Here is an 18,844-nt window from a genome sequence, read left to right on the forward strand (position 1 = left end):
GGCACGAGGTTTTGCTTAGTTTCTCGACTATAACTACCATGCTGAGTCTCAGAATACAGTGGGTTTGGGCTTTTTCACCTCCCTTCACCTTTCCAGAAAAAGCTTAAAACATGAAAGCCATGTATGCTCTAACTAGTCTTGCAAAAGTCCTTTTCTCCTTACTATAGTTTCCAAAAGTACAAGGGTCAGGACACTGTCACGTAACCGGGAAACTGGCAAAATCCAGACTAAAAAAAACTTAACATTTGAGTACTTCTAAAATGGTATGAAAAACTAGTTTCTTAACACAATCCATCACAGGCTGATATTTCTATAAAATATAAGCACGAATTAGGAGAGAGGTGGAATAAGACACAAGAGTCCAAATATCATTAGATAGAGCAAAAAGCTGGATGCCATGGCAATGTCGGGGTTCCCCCCACCTCCCCGAGTTGGAGTCTCAGTCTGTAGCCCAGGCTGGAGTGCAGTGGCGTGATCTCGGCTCACTGCAACCTCTGCCTCCCAGGTCCCAGTTCAAGCAATTCTCCTACCTCAGCCTCCCAAGTAGCTGTGATTACAGGCACGAGCCACCATGCCCAGCTAATTTTTGTATTTTTTAGTAGAGATGGGGTTTCACCATATTGGTCAGTCTGGTCTTGTGCTCCTGACCTTGTGATCCACCTGCCTCGGCCTCCCAAAGTGCTGGGATTACAGGCGTGAGCCACCGCACCCAGCCCCCCTCCTTTTTTTTTTTTTTTAAGATGTTTACTCTGGATTTATTTGTTTTGCCTCAGTTCAGCAAAAGGTCACAGGCCACACATCACTGATCTCCAGGATAAAAGACAGTTTCAACAAATAACTTGAAAGAAGAAAGATGGAAGTGGAGAAAAACCAAAGATCGAGAGACTTGAGATGATTGACAATATCGGGACTTGACTTGGCTCCCGATCAGAATATACGGGAAAAGCTATTTGAGATAGAAGTGTGCTCACTCACTGAAGAGGTTTTATACTTTTGTGTGAAAATGGAATTAGAGTTTAAAAAGCATTCCCATAGTCTAAGGATGAATGCTGAAACATTTACAAGTTGTATGATATGCAAGTTTTTCTGCAAAATAATCCAGGGGGAGAGCTGGCATAAGGAGAAATGAAGGTGGCCACACGCTAATGGTCACAGTGGATCAATGGCTATGTGCGAGTCTACTGTATTATTCTATTTTTAGGAGGGTTGGACCATGTGAAATCACCATTTTTGTTAGCCAAAACGGTCAAATAATTTCAGGTTTCAATCTAATATGTAGGTTTTAAGATTTCTCTAGCAAAGATTAAGTACTCCTAGAAGATTCTGAAATAACTTATCTCAAACTAGACTTAAATCCAAAAGGAAAAAAGGTCCTATCAGTGTCTGAAAATGTTTTCTTGAAGTAGTATCTCACTCTGTTGCTCAGACTGGCATGCTGTGGCATGATCTCGGCTCACCGCAACCTCTTCATCCTGAGTTCAAGTGATTCTCCTTACTCAGCCTCCCAAGTAGCTGGGATTACAGGTGTGCAGTACCATGCCTGCCTAATTTTTGCATTTTTAGTAGAGACAGGGTTTCACCATGTTGGCCGAGTTGGTCTCGAACTTCTGACCTCAAGTGATCCACCCGCCTTGGTCTCCCCAAGTGTTGGGATTATAGGCGTGAGCCACCGTGCCCAGCCGTCTGAAGCCTTAAAAGATTGACTAGCTTATGAATTACAGGTCAAGGTCTGGAACTTTCTCTGCCCCAAGATTATAAAAGGTGAATTTCACTTTTTAAAAATTTATTTTTTAGAGACGGGGTTTCAGCATGTTGGCCAGGATGGTCTTGATCTCTTGACCTTGTGATCCACCCGCCTCGGTCTCCCAAAGTGCTAGGATTATAGGCGCGAGCCACTGCACCCTCCCTTTTTTTTTTTTTTTTTTTTTTAAACAGTAGATCCATGCAATTTTTATTTGGAAGTTTTTGAGACAAAGTCTTGCCCTGTTGCCCAGACTGGAGTGCAGTGGTACCATCTCAGCTCACAGCAACCTCTGCCTCCCGGGTTCAAGCAATTCTCCCACCTCAGCCTCCCGAGTAGCTGGGATTATAGGTGTGTGTCACCATGCCCAAATCATTTTTTGGTATTTTCTTTTAGTAGAGCCAGGGTTTAATCATGTTGGCCAGGCGGGTCTCGAACTCCTGACCTTGTGGTCCACCTGCCTTGACCTCCCAGTGTTGGGATTACAGCTGTGAGCCACTGTGCCTGGCCAGATTTCACTTTTATTGAGAGGTTTCTGGGGGTAAAGGAATCTTAGCATGAGAAGTTGTAGAGCACAGTAGTGAGGGCTTCAGCTTTAGGCAGAGGGTTTGCTCAGCTATGTGCTGTGGGACTATTGGTGAGCTACTTAACCTTTCTGAGCTTCAGTTTACTAGTTTGCAAAAGGAGATAATATACGTGTTGCAGAGTTAAATGAGATAAAAAAATTAAGTTCTCAGTACAGTGTCCAGTCTGAGTTGAGTAAATGCTCACAATTGTGTCTTCAGAAGTCACACGTTAGGGGGACTACAGATGTCATGTCATAGCAGTTGTGCTCAAAGACCCTTAACTAGTGATCTAGTCCCATGGGGGCCATTCTACCACCAGAGGACACTCAGCGATGCCTGGGAACCTTTTTTTTAATTTTTACTATTTGGAGATGGACTCTTGCTCTGTTACATAGGCTGGAGTGCAGTGGCGTGATCTCAGCTCACTGCAACCTCTGCCTCTTGGGTTCAAGCAATTCTCCTGCCTCAGCCTCCCAAGTAGGTACATGCCACCATGCCCAGCTAATTTTTGTGTCTTAGTAGAGACGGGGTGTCACCATGTTGGCCAGGTTGGTCAACACGCTAGGATTACAGGTGTCACTGCGCCTGGCCCAACATTTTCAATTGTCATAATTCTGTTTGCATGCATGTGTGAGCGTGGCATCTAGTCGGTCAAGGCCAGGGATGCTGCTAGACATCCTATAATGTGTAGGACAGCCCCCACAAGGAAGCAATGCAGCCCCAAAGGTCAATAGGGCTACAGCTGACAAAGTCTGCACTAGTCCTATTCCCAGTGTTTTTTCCAAGAGTAATCCTCACACTATCTGTGTCACAGTCACCTAGATCATGGCTTCAGTGTTGTTTCCCAGGCCTTACCCTAGACTCACTGAAAACTTAGGGCAGGGGGAAGGGTGGTAGTGTGGATCAAGTAGAGGTAGATTCCAGGGACTTGCAATTTTTTTTTGAGACAGGGTTTCGCTTGGTCACCCAGGCTGGAGTACAATGGCACGAATGTGGCTCACTGCAACCTCTGCCTCCCAGGCTCAAGCCATCCTCCTACCTTAGCCTCCTGAGTAGCTGGGACCACAGGCATGCACCACACCTGGCTAGTTTTTGTAATTTTTGCCAGTGGTTCTCAGACATGAGCATGTATCAAAATTGCCTAGAAGGCTGCTTAAAACCCAGGTGGCATGGGCACCCCCTTTGCAGTTCCCGATTGAGTAGGTCTGGGGTGGAACCGGTGATTTTTCACTTCTAACAAGTTCTCAATTGATGCCCATGCAGGTCTGGGAACCACACTTTGGAGATTTTTGCTCTGTGAGCAAGAAACTGGCTTGGATGCTCAAGGTTACAGGACTGGAAGTTTTCAGCTCATTGGAACCCACACTCACCAGATCTGCAGCCCATCCTATGGCCCTCAGGGGAAGACATAAACGAAACTTCTTTACTTAGCAACTCACATACTAGAAGACCATTAAACTCTTGAGGGTTTTAACTTCACAGAAGTCAAGCAAGACTGAAAACAAATCTAAGTGAGGCATTGTATAACAAAGTGGTTTTGGGGAACAGACTGGGAAGCCAGCTGGTAAGTTTCAAATTCCAGTTTATTACGCAGTCTTGATCTGGTTGCCCAGGTTGGAGTGCAATGGCATGATCTTGGCTCACTGCAACTTCCGCCTCCTGGGTTCAAGTGACTGTCTTGCCTCAACCTCCTGAGTAGCCAGGATTACAGGTGTGCACCACCATACCTGGTTAACTTTTTTATTTTTAGTAGAGACGGGGTTTTGCCATGTTGGTCAGGCTGGTCTTGAACTCCTGACCTCGTGATCTGTCCGCCTCGGCCTCTCAAAAGTGCTGGTATTACAGGTGTGAGCCACTGCACCTGGCCTCAAATTCCAGTTTTACCGTTTATTAGTTGTTGCCCCCCGGGTAAGCTACTCAACTTCCCTGTTCCTCAGTTTCCACATCTGTGAAATGGGGATTATGGCCCCTGTTCTCATTGGCTTAGATGAAGTTCTTTACTATATGTAAGAGAACCTTGCATATTAGTCAACACTGTATAAATGTTATTAGTGTTATTCACTGATGTACACACATAAGATTCTACCAGATTCTCGGGGGGAAAAATGCATGTTTTCAAAGAAACTAGATAATAAATAAAAGAGGTGAGTTAAAGGATAACCCAGATAAAGCCTCTGATGGGGAGGTGTGAGGGGCCTCAAAAAGGTTTCTTTCACGTTTAGACATCCAGGAAACCAAGGAAGGACTGAAGCCCACTCTCCTGGGAAAGGTCTAGCTGGGGGACCCTCTGCATCTGGAAGCAGGGGTGGGCCACATTTAACAATTCGAAACCAGGTTAGCACAGCCAGTGTTTTAACCCCTGGGGAAAGGATGATGTTCCCTCAGTAAGGTTCCTCCCACCCCTCTGTCATTTTATTGGTGGTGATGGGAAGTCTAATTACTTTCCACTGTATTTTCCTCCAAAAGCTACTTGAGTTGCAAAGACACCTGCAAATTAAGAGTGGCCCAACCTTAGTAAAACACACCCCCTTGCCAGTGTAGAGAGCAGACCAAAGATGCTAGGATACAACGTCAGTTGGAAGACTGCTTCCTCCCCCTCCCCCCACCGAGTGGCGGCTGGAGTTCAGGCACACTACTAGGCAGGCAGACTTTGCATCCTGCTCCCACGGGAAGGCACCTCAGTACTCCAGGACGCACAACACCCTCCCCGTGCCCGAAACGCTGGGTGCAGCTCCAGAAGGCGCCTCGCAGTGTTGGCTGCAGGAATCAAAAGTAGCTCAGTGCACTGACTTTCAACTCCAGCCCGGGGTTATTCAGCAATTCTCTTCTATAAATATCCCCAATACCTCCCCAACTTCCCCTAGACGCAGAGAATCCGCAAGAGCCCCGCCCCTCGCCCTAGGGGGCTTGGTCCTGTAAGTCTCACCTCCCTATCTCTATCCCAGGGCACAAGGGTGATTATGCTATTCTAGTTATGGTAGCTCCAACCGAACAAGCATTATTTTAACATTTAAACTATTAATTTAGTGGAGCCTTCATTAATCTACTCCCCTCCACAACCTCCTCAGGAAGGTGTGTTCAAAGCCCACCAGACCGACTGTTCTGGAAGTTGGTGCGGAAGCTGGAGAGCCCGCGCCTCTGGAGGCGGGAGGCCTCCCTAGAGAGAGGACCCAACATCCCCCTTTCCGCCCGCGCCAGGAAAGAGCTGGGGAGAATAGGAAGTCAAGTTACAACTCCTTTCCCTACTCCCTTAAAGGAAAGGCCTCGGCTAACCACGAGGAGCTGGTAGGCAGAAGAGAAAGTAGGAACCTGCAGTGTCTTAATCTAAGCGCAAGAGAAGCAGAAAGGGAAGCGCTTTAGAAATGCAGATTCCCCAACCCCACCCCGAGATTCCAGTGGAGGCAGGGTGTCCCGAGGCGCACGAGGAATCTGGCGAGCCACAAAAGCTCCCCTCTCGCAGGCTCTTCTGAAGCAGAGGATGCCCGGACGAGAAACGCTGCCCAGGGGGCTTAGGGTGGCCGAGGATCTCCTTGCTACATCCCGTGTCCACGTGGCAGCCAAGGAGGGGGTGCGGGCCCGCCCGCTAAGTGCGACAGTATCAATGCTCTGCCCCCACCATGGCTCTCACTTCGCTCAGATAAAACGCAGAGCTCTTACCAGGGCTCACGGCCGCCCCCCATCCCCGGCCGTCTCCCTCCCCCGCCCGTCACCTCTCCGGCCTCCCCAGATCTCTCAGGCGGCAGCAACGCTGGCGTTCCCTCGGCCTGGAATGCTCCTCCCCCCGGCTACCTGCACGTCTCGCCCCCTCCCATCCTTCGGGTCTTCACTCGGAGGTCCCCTCCTCGGTGAGGCCTTCCCTAGACAACGCATTTGAAACGTAACCCCACGGCAAGGAGCCGCCGCGCAGCCGAAGCCCGGTGCCAAGGAGGCCGGGAACTCGGGTGCCCGCGCACCCCGAAAATAGTGTGAGGGGTCCTCAGAGCATCCTTCCAGCGTGTTTGGGAGACAAACTCATAGACCAGCTAGCTGTTGAGAGGAGTGGTTGGAGGGATCCAGGCGGGGAGGGGTACGGTTGACTCGAGGAGGGTGTAATTTACAAAGGCGGGGGCGGGGACGCCGAGGTCCGAGTCCCAGGACTCCGCGCCGGACTCTTCACCAGCCCTTCCAGCCCCCCTGAGCCGGTCCCCGTACACGCGCGGGTCCGGAGAACCTCGCAGCACCAGCCCTTAGCCCCCGGGCGGGGCTCCCGCAGCGCTACTCACCGGGCTCCCCCGTCACCTGCGGGGCCACCTCCGCGCACTCCCGGAGCACAGGCCGCGGCTCCTCGGAGTTCAGGTGCTGGGGCTTGGCCTGCTTGCGCCGCGACATGGCGCGAGGACGGGGCTCCCGGCGCGTCCCTAGGAGTGGCCTACTTCACACAACGAATTCCCGGAGTTCGGAAATTACCCCCCTTCAGCGGGAACGCGCATGTCCCAGCAATTCTGCTCATCAGCCGAGCAGGGCGATTTATCAAGAGTCCTGACGGCTGATTGGCCTGGAGCCAAGACCCCAGGGGTCCCGAGGACTTGCGGTCCGCGCCCGGGCAGCCCGCGCCACCTGGGAGCTCGTTAGAAATGCAGACTCTCGGGCTCCACCCCAGACCCGCTGAATCAGAATCTGCATTTTAACGAGATCCCCAGGTGATTCGCATGCACATTAAAGTTTGAGAAACCGTGTCTGCATCTTAACGAGATCCCCAGGTGATTCGTCTGCCCATTAAAATTTCAGAAGCGCAGCTCTCCTCCAACTTTAATGTGCGTACGAGTCACTGGGGATCTCGTTAAAATGCAGATTCTGACTCAGTGGGTCTGGGGTGGGGCCTGAGCTCCTGTATTTCTAACGAGCTCCCAGGTGGCGCTGTGGCTGCCGCGCTACACAGGCTGCGCTTTTAGATTCGGACTTAATTGGTTTGGGCTGGGATCTGGGCACTGGGATATATTTTAAAAGCCGTCTCCCCGCCGCTCACCACCCCCATCACACACACAGGTTATTCTGAGTGCATCTGAGCTGAGAAGCACGACCTCCACTCCTGGTTCTCAGCCCCGGCTGCATACCCAAATTTAAATTTTAAATAAGACCAGAGTGTCTCCAACTGCAGGGAGAACATGTTCCTGGAGGAGCCGGTTAAAAATTCAGATTCCGAAAGTTCTGGATTCCGGTGGCCGAGGCCAGGAATGTGTATTTTTATCCATGAGCGTCCGCTCTCGCCCGGTGACTCGGCCGCATCGGGTCTCGGACCACACAGGAGAGCTTCTGGGGCCAACCCAGCGTAGGCCCCGCCCGGCAGGTGACAGAGGCGCTGTCCTCGGGGGGTTGAGCTAATTAGCGTTCGTGCTCGGACTGGCTGGGACCCTGATGAGACCCGAGGGAGACCCTTCCTGGCATCACGTAAGTGACATCCAACGGGGATCGAGAAAGCCACCTACAGCCCCCAGGTGTTTACTTTCTTCAGACTGGGGAGTTACTTAAGACAGGGCTGTGCCCCAAGCTTGCCCGAACCTGAGAATCACGTGAGGGCCCTTGTTTCAAAAAGACCCAGCCAGGCTCAGCTCCGAGTTTTTGGGGCGGGGCCTGAGAATCTGTATTTTTAACAGCGCCGCTTTTGAGTTTTACCGGGTGGTCCTGGGGGGTCAGCAGCGTCTGAAATGCGCCGTCTGTGAGGTTACTGTAGGCGAACCTCAGGGCAGGGCCTGCGAGAACAACATTTTGGCTTGTTGCCATCTCCAAAAGCTGACCTGTTCTCCTCAACCTCCCCCTTGATTTTCAGGTTGTGAATCGACTTAGGAATGTTTGTGTAATGCCGGCTGAAGTCACTTCAGGTTAAATTTCCGATACTTAAACTTCTTAAAAAACACAAAACTTCGTCTTCTTTGGGATGTATGTGTAGTTACACGTATCTGTAAAGACATTTGAAAATATATACGCGTGGCCAGGCGCGGTGGCTCACGCTTGTAATCCCAGCACTTTGGGAGGCCGAGGTGGGTGGATCACATGAGATCAGGAGTTCTAGACCAGCCTAGCCAACATGATTAAACCTTGTCTCTACTAAAAATACAAAAAATTAGCTGAAGGTGGTGGTGGGGACCTGTAATCCCAGCTACTGGGGAAACTGAGGCAGGGGAATCGCTTGAATCGGGAGGTGGAGCTAAGATTGCACCACTGCACCCAGCCTGGGTGACAGAGCGAGACTCTGTCTCAAAAAAAATGCATATATATGTATACACACACATACTCATGTTTATAGAGTCTCCTTTTGAGAAGGAGACTGGATAAACAGTGGTTGCCTCTGGGGTGAAAGAGGGGTACGCTGGGGAGATGGGAGACATCTGATACCCCCTTAAACTGCTTGAGGTGTGTATGTGTGTTTGTATTTGTTGCTATCGTTTCACCTCAGGTGTACACAATCAATTATTGGTACATGAATCATTACTGGCCTACGGTTAGCCTACACTTGCTTACATTTTTTAGGCTGCTTGCTTGCACTTCTGTTCGTTATGATATAATCAGTACCAGGGAATGGAAGGTACTGCCCAAAAATAGGATATGGCCTCCTGATGTCCCCTTCTCTGAAACTTGACTCCTACAGATCTCATTCGTTTTTTTTTCTTTAGCAAGTTTTATCGCACCTACATGTATTCCTTAAAAAATACAATTTTAATATTTAATGAATATAAAAAGAGTATGTAATCTTCCAAGAATTGCTTTTTTTCACTTAATATTATTTGCTGAGACCATCCAAATTGCTGTCACTGTTTATTGGTTTTGACTGCTCCGTAAATATTCCAGTGTGGGAAAATGACACAGTTTCTTCACCTACTCTCCTGTCCATGGGCACTTGGGCCTTTGCCAGGTCTTTGCCGTTGTGAACAGTGCTGCTATGATCTTTCTAAAAAGTGTCAGAGTTTCTCTTGAGTGAATGTATACCTTGGGGTGGTATAAGAGATAATGCCAAAATGATTATATTAACTTACACTTCCCCAGCAAGGTGTAAGAGATAACATAGGCCAGGGCAGTGGCTCACGCCTGTAGTTCTGGCACTTTGGAAAGCTGAGGTGGGCAGATCACTTAAGCTCAGGAGTTCGAGATCAGCCTGGGCAACATGGCAAAACTCTGTCTCTACCAAAAATATACAAAAATTGGCTGGGTGGGTGACACGCACCTGTGGTCCCAGCTCCTCTGGAAGCTGAGGCAGGAGGATGCCTTGAGCCTTGGAGGTCGAGGCTGCAGTGAGCCATGTTTGCGCCACTGCACTCTAGCCTGGGCAACAGAGTAAGACACTGTCTCGAAAACAAAAAAAAAACCCCAAGTTGCACCACTGCACTCCAGCCTGGGCAAGAGCAAGACTCTGCCTCAAAAAAAAAAAAAAAAAAAAAAAAAAAAAAAATCCGTTGCTAGGTTTAAACACGTAGATGAGGTTCTTATAAGTGATAACTTTTCACTGTATTCAGCAACAATATCACATAAGACAATCATAGCCAAACATGCATTTTCTTTTCATTTTTTTTTTTTTTTTTTTTGAGATGGAGTCTCACTCTGTTACCCAGGCTGGAATGCAGTGGTGGGATCTTGGCTCACTGCAACCTCCTCCTGGGTTCAAGTGATTCTCCAGCCTCAGCCTCCCAAGTAGCTGGGACTACAGGTACATGCCACCGCGTCTGGCTAATTTTTGTATTTTTCGTAGAGACGGGGTTTCGCCATGTTGGCCAGGCTGGTCTCGAACTCCTGACCTCAGGTGATCTGCCTGCCTTTGCCTCCTAAAGTGCTGGGATTACAGGTGTGAGCCACCATGCCTGGCCCAAACATGCATTTAAAAGTACTTTCTCCATAGGATGTTTCTGTTGAAAACTAGTTACTTCCTCATTCTTCATATATCACCTGTGTCCTGATTTTTATTTTTAATGGCTGTTAGGTAATCCCTTTGTTCACACAGTAAGTCAATAAATTTTCAAACATTATTTCTTTGTGGAAGAAAAATGGAGAATATCTGTAATTCTCATAACTCTTAAGTATTTTGCCAAGAGATAAACAGCATACCTCTGAATTATACAACAGATTCTTCTGGTCACTCCACCTCTCTTTACAAACATTATAAAGATTCCAGAGGCAGGATAATGTAGTAACTAAGAGCACAGTCTGGAACCAACCTGAGTTAGAATCCTGGCTCTGGCCAGGCGCAGTGGCTCACAACTGTAATCGCAGCACTTTGGGAAGCCAAGGCGGGTGGATCGCCTGAGGTCAGGAGTTTGAGACCAGCCTGGCTAACGTGGCGAAATCCTATCTCTACTAAAAATAAAAAAAAATTAGCCAGGGTATGGTGGTGGGAGCCTGTAGTTCAACAACTCAGGAGGCTGAGGCACGAAAATCGCTTGAACCCAGGAGGCAGAGGTTGGAGTAAGCCAAAATCACGCCGCTGCACTCCAGGCTGGCAACAGACAGCGAGACTCCCATCTCCAAAAAAATTAAAAATAAAAATAAAAAATCCTGGCTCCTGGCTTTGTTTACATCCCACCTGTGTGATCTCAAGAAAGCTGTTCTGTGCCCCATTTTTCTCATTAATAAAACGGCAATGCCAACGCAGTGAGGGTGGCTTGAGAATTAGTGAATTTATATAGTAAATGACACTAGTACAGAGGTAGTACTCTAAGTATTAACAGTTATTTATGACAATGGGGTAAAAGTTACAGTTACCTATGAAAATAGCACTCATCTGTAATTGGTTATTCCACTTAACTAGGCACAGATACTGTTGTGCATGGAAATAGATTTGAAGCAAACGAGCATGTGTGATTTTACTTAACTCTGAGTTGCAGAATTCCCATGCTTTCAGAGTTTCAATCCATATATTAAATGAGGAAAGCTTACTCTTCTTTTTAAAGAGAAAAAGACTAAAACAAAGTGTCAATAGAATGTTGTCTCTGATTGTCCTGGGCCTCTTGGGATGTGGGCACCCGAGTTCTCTTTCCTTTTAAAAAATTTTTTTTTTTTTGCGGCAGGCGTGGGTGGGGACCAGGAAGGCAGGGTCTTGCTGTATTACTCAGGCTGGAGTGCAGTGGTGTGATCTTGGCTCACTTCAGTCTCAACTTCCTGGTCTCAAGCGATCCTCCCACCTTAGCCTCCTGAGTACAGGTGCATGCCACCACACTCAGGCTATTTTTTTTGTGTGTAGAGAAGGTGTTTCTCCATGTTGGTCTTGAACTCCTGGGCTCAAGTGATCCTCCCATCTCGGCCTCCCAAAGTGCTGGGATTACAGGTGCAAGCCACTGTGCTTGGCTGGGTTCTCCTTCCTAAGCATCCTCATTTAACTTGTAACATTAATACTACCACTCCACTATGAATACCAGAAGGAAGAAATAAATGTCTATCCAGGTACAAATGATTTCCCAAAGGGATGTAAAACTAGACAGGAACAAATCTTATTTCTTGATCATTACCCTTGCCAGGAATTCATTTTTTTTTTTTTTTGAGATGGAGTCTCACTCTGGTGCCCAGGCTAGAGTGCAGTGGCATGATCTTGGCTCACTGCACCCTCTGTCTCCTGGGTTCAATTGATTCTCCTGCCCCAGCCTCCCAAGTAGCTGAGACTGCAGGCACCTGCCACCATACCTGGCTATTTATTTATTTTTGAATTTTTAGTAGAGATGGGGTTCCCCCATGTTGGTCAGGCTGGTCTCAAACTGCTGACCTCAGGTGATCCACCTGCCTCAGCCTCCTAAAGTGCTGGGATTACAGGCATGAGCCACCTCACTGGCAGGAATTCATTTATTAGTTCATTTGATAACAATTCTTTGAGCCCACTTTATTGCCTGGCTCTGTTCTAGGTGCTGGAGATGGAGTGATGTCCAAGACAGACAAGATCCAGAGGGGATTCAGAGAAGTAACCAGAGAATGTACAAGGTAGGTGCTATGATCAAAACACCATGGTAGTGTGATTAGAAGTGACTGGGTATTAGTGGTGGGCACCTGACTTTGGCTAGAAGTGACCTTTGAGCTAAAACACAAATGCAATAGCCAGCCATGGAAAGAACCAGGGAGCGAGCATTCTTGGGGGAGGGAGGAGCAACAGCAAAGACTCTTTTAAGAGAGCAACTTTAGGGCTGGGTGTGGTGGCTCATGCCTGTAATCCCAGCACTTTGGGAGGCTGAGGTGGGCAGATGACGAGGTCAAGAGATTGAGACCATCCTAGCCAATGTGGAGCCAAACTCCATCTCTACTAAAAATACGAAAAAATTAGCTGGGCGTGGTGGTGTGCACCTGTAGTCCCAGCTACTCAGGAGGCTGAGGCAGGAGAATCACTTGAACCCAGGAGGTGGAGGTTGCAGTGAGCTGAGATGGCACCACTGCACTCCAGCCAGGTGACAGAGTGAGACTCTGTCTCAAAAAAAAAAAAAAAAAAAAAAAAAACAGACCAACTTTGGTATGATTGAAGCAAACTAAGGCAATTCAGAGACTAGGTAGCTCCCAGATAAGAAAAATGTGATATGTAAAAATTTGAAAAAAAATGTTCAAGGTCACTTATGATTAAAGAAACGTAAGTTCAAATAAATGGAAACACTGGTTTCCACATGTCCCAATAGAAAATATTAAACACACACACATGCTGAGCAGGAGCTAGCTATTCCATGCCTTGGCTGTATTTTTCAAACTCATTGTGCAGAGAAGTCACCTGGGGATCTTGTTACAATGCAGATTCTGATGCCATGTGTCTCAAAATGTAACATGTATAACGGATCACCTGGGGACCTTGTTAAAAGTCAGATTCTGACTTCGGTGCTTCTCAAACTTTAACGTACAGAGGAATCACCGGGGGATCTTGTTAAATGCAGATTCTGAGCAACGAACATGGAAGGGGCGTTCAATCTTACTAATTATAAAGGGAATGGGTAGTAAAGCTCATACCCACTGTTTTTTTTTTTCACCTATCAGATCAATAAAAATTAAAAACACTCAGGACATCTACTGTTATCAAGAGTACAGGGAAATTGGTTTCAAATGCATTGCTAGTGAGGGCATGAATGTTTATAGCCACTTTTGAGGGCAATTTGGCAATACGTTTTTAAATATATCCTGCCAATCTATCAATTCTGCTTTCCATCCATTCTCCTCCAGAGAAACATTTGCACAGGCACACAAGGGAGAATGTCCAAGAGTGTTAGTTGCAAGTCATTGGTATAGCAAAAAAAAAAAGAAAAAACATCCTCAATGTCCAACAATAGGGAAGAGGCTACAATAAATTGAGGTTTAGTGATATCATGAAATACCAGGCCAGGTTTATGAATATAAGCATGGTTAGAGCTCTAAGATATATTGCATTAAAGAAAAAAAGCAAGCCCCACATAGATATATAGACCTAAACACATATTCAAATCTATGTTTTCAATGGTGAAATACATATTCATGTAAACCCAGTGAAAAAAGTACTGAAAGAATACATGCTGGCTACCGCTATTTTTTTTTTTTTTTTTTTTTTTTTTTTTTTTTTTTTTTTGGAGACATGGTCTCACTCTGTCACCCAGGCTGGAGGGCCATAGTGTGATCATGGCCCTCTGAAACCTCGACTTACCAGGTTCCAGCGATCCTCAAGCCTCAGCCTCCCAAGTAGCTGGGACTACAGGCACATGCTACCACACCTGGCTAATTTTTATATTTTTAGTAGAGACGGGGTTTCACCATGTTGGCCAGGCTGGTCTTGAACTCCTGAGCTCAAGTGATTCATCCACCTTGGCCTCCCAAAGTGCTGGGATTACAGGTGTGAGCCATGGTGCCTGGCTTATACTGGCTATATCTTAAGCAAGGTGGGGAAAGGAGAGAAGTTTGGAGGAGGGAGGATTGGAAAACATAATTTTGCGTGTGTGTGTGTGTGTGTGTGTGTGTTTCACTCCTATTGCCTAGCTGGAGTGCAATAGTGTGATCTTGGCTCACCACAACCTCCACCTCCCGGGTTCAAGTGATTCTCCTGCCTCAGCCTCCTGAGTTGCTGGGATTACAGGCATGCACCACCACACCCAGCTAATTTTGTGTTTTTAGTAGAGGCAGGTTTTCTCCATGTTGGTCAGGCTGGTCTCAAACTCCTACCTCAGGTGATCTGACTGCCTCAGCCTCCTAAAGTGCTGAGATTACAGGCCTGAGCCACTGTGCCTGGCCAGTTTTTCTTTTTCTTTTTCCTTTTCTTTTCTTTCTTTCTTTGATAATAGGGATGGTATTCATATGCTACTTTATAGTTAAGAATTAATAATTAAAATAAATAATGATATACTTTTTTTTTTTTTAAACAGTCTTGCTCTATTGCCAGGCTGGAGTGCAGTGACTCGATCTCGGCTCACTGCAACCTCCACCTCCCAGGTTCACATGATTCTCCTGCCTCAGCCTCCTGAGTAGCTGGCACTACAGGCACGTGCTACCATGCCCAGCTAATTTTTGTATATATTTTTGGAGAGACAGGGTTTCACCATGTTGGTCAGGATGGTCTCGATCTCTTTACCTCGTGATCTGCCCACCTCAGCCTCCCAAAGTGCTGGGATTAATGGCATGAATCCCCTCGCCCGACCTATAATGATATACTTTCATACAACAGAATTCTATGAAACTATAAAAAAAAAACGCATTTCTATGGGCATTCATCTGGAATATTTTTTATGATATATTAAGTGAAACATCCAAAGACAGTGTACAAATTATGCTGTTGGGTATCTGTGTATATACACACATGTACACATACACATGTACACATACGTACACATGCACACATGTACACATACACACACGTACACATGCACCTATATACACACATGTACACATACACACACGTACACATACGCATGCACATATGTACACATGTACACATGTACACACATGCACACAGATGCACATGCACACACATATGTACACATACACATATGTACACATACATATGCACAAATGTACACAAGCACATATGTACACATATACACATGTACACATACACATACACAGGAACATGTGCAACACACACATGCACATACACATATGTACACACATGTACACATACAGACATGTACACATGCACATGCACACACATGCACACAAGCAACGCACACACCTACACATATGTACACACATGCGCACACATGCACACATATGTACACATACACACACATACACATGCACACATATGTACACATACATACACATGTACACATACACATATACATGCACATATGCACACGCACGTATATGCACACATACACACATGTACACACGCACCTATATACACACACATGTACACATGCACCTATATACACATACACATATGTACACATGCACATATACACACACGCACATATGTATACATGCATGTATATACACATACACATATGTACACATGCACATATGTATACATGCTCTTTTGTACACATATACCCAACAGCATAATTTGCATTATGCATAATTTGTACAACAGCATCTCTATATAAATTTTAACACAAATTACATATATACACACACACATCTCTGTAAATGTTAACACAAATTGTATATATATGTACATATACACACACACACATATAAACTCGTGAATGCATAGGGGACCAGAGAACTAGTAACTTGAGTTGTCCCTAGGAATGAAGACAGCAGCGTTGGCAGTGAGGCTAAGTGACTAAACATCTTACTATATATCTAACTGCAATCTTATAAAGTCTTAAATCATAAAATTTTGCATACATATGAGTGTAAAACATAATTGTGCAATTTAAGGAATAAAATGAACACCTGTGTAACCACCAACAACTAAAGATATGAAACATTTTTTGTGCAAAAGAAACCCTTCTAGCAATCCTTCAGCCTCAGCCTCCCGAGTAGCTGGGACTACAAGCGTGTGCCAACATGCCCTGCTAATTTTTGTATTTTTAGTAGAGACAAAGCTTTGCCATGTTGCCCAGGTTAGTCCCGAACTCCTGAGCTCCCGCTTTACCAAACCCTTCACATCCATTAGCTTCTCGTTCCTTCTGCTACCTTCTTTCACCTTCCCTAATTTTGTGTAATTATTGTTTAAAAGCTTTGTCACCTAAACAACATTTGTTTAGCTTTGCCTCTTTATGAACTTTGTTTTTTCTTCTTTAAGTTTGGGAGATTAAACATGTTGCTGCAGGCAGGTGCAGAGTGAGTTTTCACTTTCCACATCACCTCCACTATATGATTATACCACACGATACACCTTCTACTGCCAGGAGGCGGTGTGCAATTTGATCTGGTCAACATGGTGAAACTGCGTCTCTACAAAAAATACAAAAAATTTGAAAACACGTCTCTACGAAAAATACAAAAAAATTAGCCGGGCGTGGTAGCGCGTGCCTGTAGTCCCAGCTACTCAGTAGGCTGAGGCAGGAGAATTGCTTTAACCTCGGAGGTGGAAGTTGCAGTGAGCCGAAATCGTGCCACTGCACTCCAGCCTGGGTGACAGAGTGAGATTCTGTCTCAAAAAAAAAAAAAAAAAAAAAAAATTATGAACTACTGGTGTAGCTGTTAGCATTCTTTCACTGCTTTTCTGATTCACACATGAAAGTTTCTTTACATCTAGAATCTGTATTTAACAAGATCCTCAGGTGATTCTTCTGCAGTTTAAAATCATCTGCTGAAATCAGAATCGGCTTTTAACAGTGTCCCCAGGTGATCCATATACATGGTAACTTTTGAGAGACACTGGCATCAGAATCTGCATTAAAAAAAAATCCCCAGGTGGGCCAGGTGCAGTGGCTTATGCCTGTAGTCCCAGCACTTTGGGAGGCCGAGGTGGGCAGATCACCTGAGGTCAGGAGTTCGAAACCTGCCTGGTCAACATGGTGAAACCTCATCTCTACTGAAAACTACAAAAATTAGCCGGGTGTAGTGCCAGATGCCTGTAATCCCAGCCACTTGGGAGGTTGAGGCAGGAGAATTGCTTGAACCTGGGAGGTGGAGGTTGCAGTGAGCTGAAATCGCACCATTGCACTCCAGCCTGGGTGACAGAGCAAAAGTCTGCCTCAGAAAAAAAAAAAAAAAAAAAGAAGATCCCCTTGTGACTTCTATGCACAGTAAGTTTGAGGAGCACAGCACAGGCATGGACTAGCTGGGCCATAGAATAGGCTCGAATTCAACTTGCCTAGAGATGCCAAGCTATACGTTCCCATCATCATAAATTACCATTCATGGCTGGGTGTGATGGCTCACACCTGTAATCTCAGCACTTTGGGAGGCTGAGGCAGGTGGATAACGAGGTCAGATCGAGACCATTCCTGGCTAACATGGTAAAACCTCATCTCTACTAAAAATACAAAAAATTAGCCAGGAATGGTGGTGGACACCTGTAGTCCCAGCTACTTGGGATGCTGAGGCAGGAGAATTGCTTGAATCCCTGGAGGTAGAGGTTGCAGTGAGCCAAGATTGCGCCACCGCACTCCAGCCTGGGCAACAGAGCAGACTCCGTCTCAAAAGAAAAAAAAATTACTTTTTATTATTTGAGATGGAGTCTCACTGTGCTTGCTCTGTCACTCAGGCTGGATGAAGTGCAGTGGTGCAATCACAGCTCACTGCAGTCTTGAACTCCCAGCCTTAAGCCATCCTCTTGCCTCAGCTTCCTTAGTACCTGGGACTACAGGTGCACACCACCGCACCCAGAATTATTTTATTTTATTTTATTTTGAGAGACAAGGTCTCACTATGTTGCCCAGGCTGGTCTCAAACTCCAGGGCTTAAGTGATCCTCCTGCCCAGGCCTCCCAAAAAGCTGGGATTACAGTGTGATGCACCATGCCTGGACAATATTACTTTTAAAATGAAAAAGACGCTAGTTAAGTTACTAGTGCAGAATCTTAGTTGAAAAGGGAAATAACCACTCTACAAATCCTAGCGTCTTCCTTCTCTTTCCTCTCTGCTCCCACACCTAATCCATTTTCATGGCTTAGAATTTGAAATGAAATATTGGTGGAGGAGGATTCTGTTTGGGCAACAATGTGGATACAGGTCTTTATTTATAGAGAAAAAAAAAGTCTCCAATTCACCTGCTGAGCTGTAGGGGATATTCTCTAAGAATAGGAATTCTAAGCTTCCAGATCCCAGGGCAGGGTGTGGCAGGCCTGGAGTGGTCAGTTGTCTTGACTACTCCTGAAAAGAATGAATTCCCCATCCTTTGTGGCAAGAGTGAAATCACACCAATTGTTGTTTTCAGGTTCTCTTAGTGTTCTCCTTATCTTTCGCCACTTGGTCTGCCTGCCTGACATTTTCTGCTAGGGCATGTCCTGAAGCTATTCGTTTGTTTAACAAACATTAATTGGGTTGCCACTGGGGGTAAGGCTCTGCTAACCTCTAGGAAGCAAGTCTTTAAAAAAGCCACAGAGCAATCAGGAGGATAAATAAGGAAACAGCTATAGTACAGTGTGAGAATGTGGGATATAGGTTCTCACAGAGTGGGCAGGCAAAGCTTCCTGAGAGAGGTAGATTTGTAGCTCTGGCTAGGATGAGGTCTTGGGCAGGTAAAGAAGTGAAGTAGG

The 18,844-nt window shown here is 46.2% G+C and overlaps 1 protein-coding gene across 2 annotated transcripts in view; it reads right to left on the reverse strand.

Moving 5' to 3' along the window:
* ZFP64 (ZFP64 zinc finger protein) overlaps positions 1 to 18,844 on the reverse strand; it is a 96,103-nt gene that overhangs the window by 16,119 nt on the left and 61,140 nt on the right. Inside the window, exon 1 of one of the 2 annotated variants that reach the window (XM_064382535.1) lies at positions 6,570 to 6,675. The exons of the other annotated variant lie outside the window; for it this stretch is intronic. Within the exon in view, the coding sequence (XP_064238605.1) occupies positions 6,570 to 6,675 (106 nt within the window). Of the gene's footprint in view, positions 1 to 6,569; positions 6,676 to 18,844 lie in introns of those variants that run through there. 2 annotated transcript variants of the gene reach the window in all.

This window comes from Aotus nancymaae, unplaced genomic scaffold (genome assembly GCF_030222135.1).
Source record: "Aotus nancymaae isolate 86718 unplaced genomic scaffold, 86718_ANA_hifiasm-v0.15.2.pri h1tg000029l, whole genome shotgun sequence".
In the NCBI taxonomy this organism is placed as follows: Eukaryota; Metazoa; Chordata; class Mammalia; order Primates; family Aotidae; genus Aotus; species Aotus nancymaae.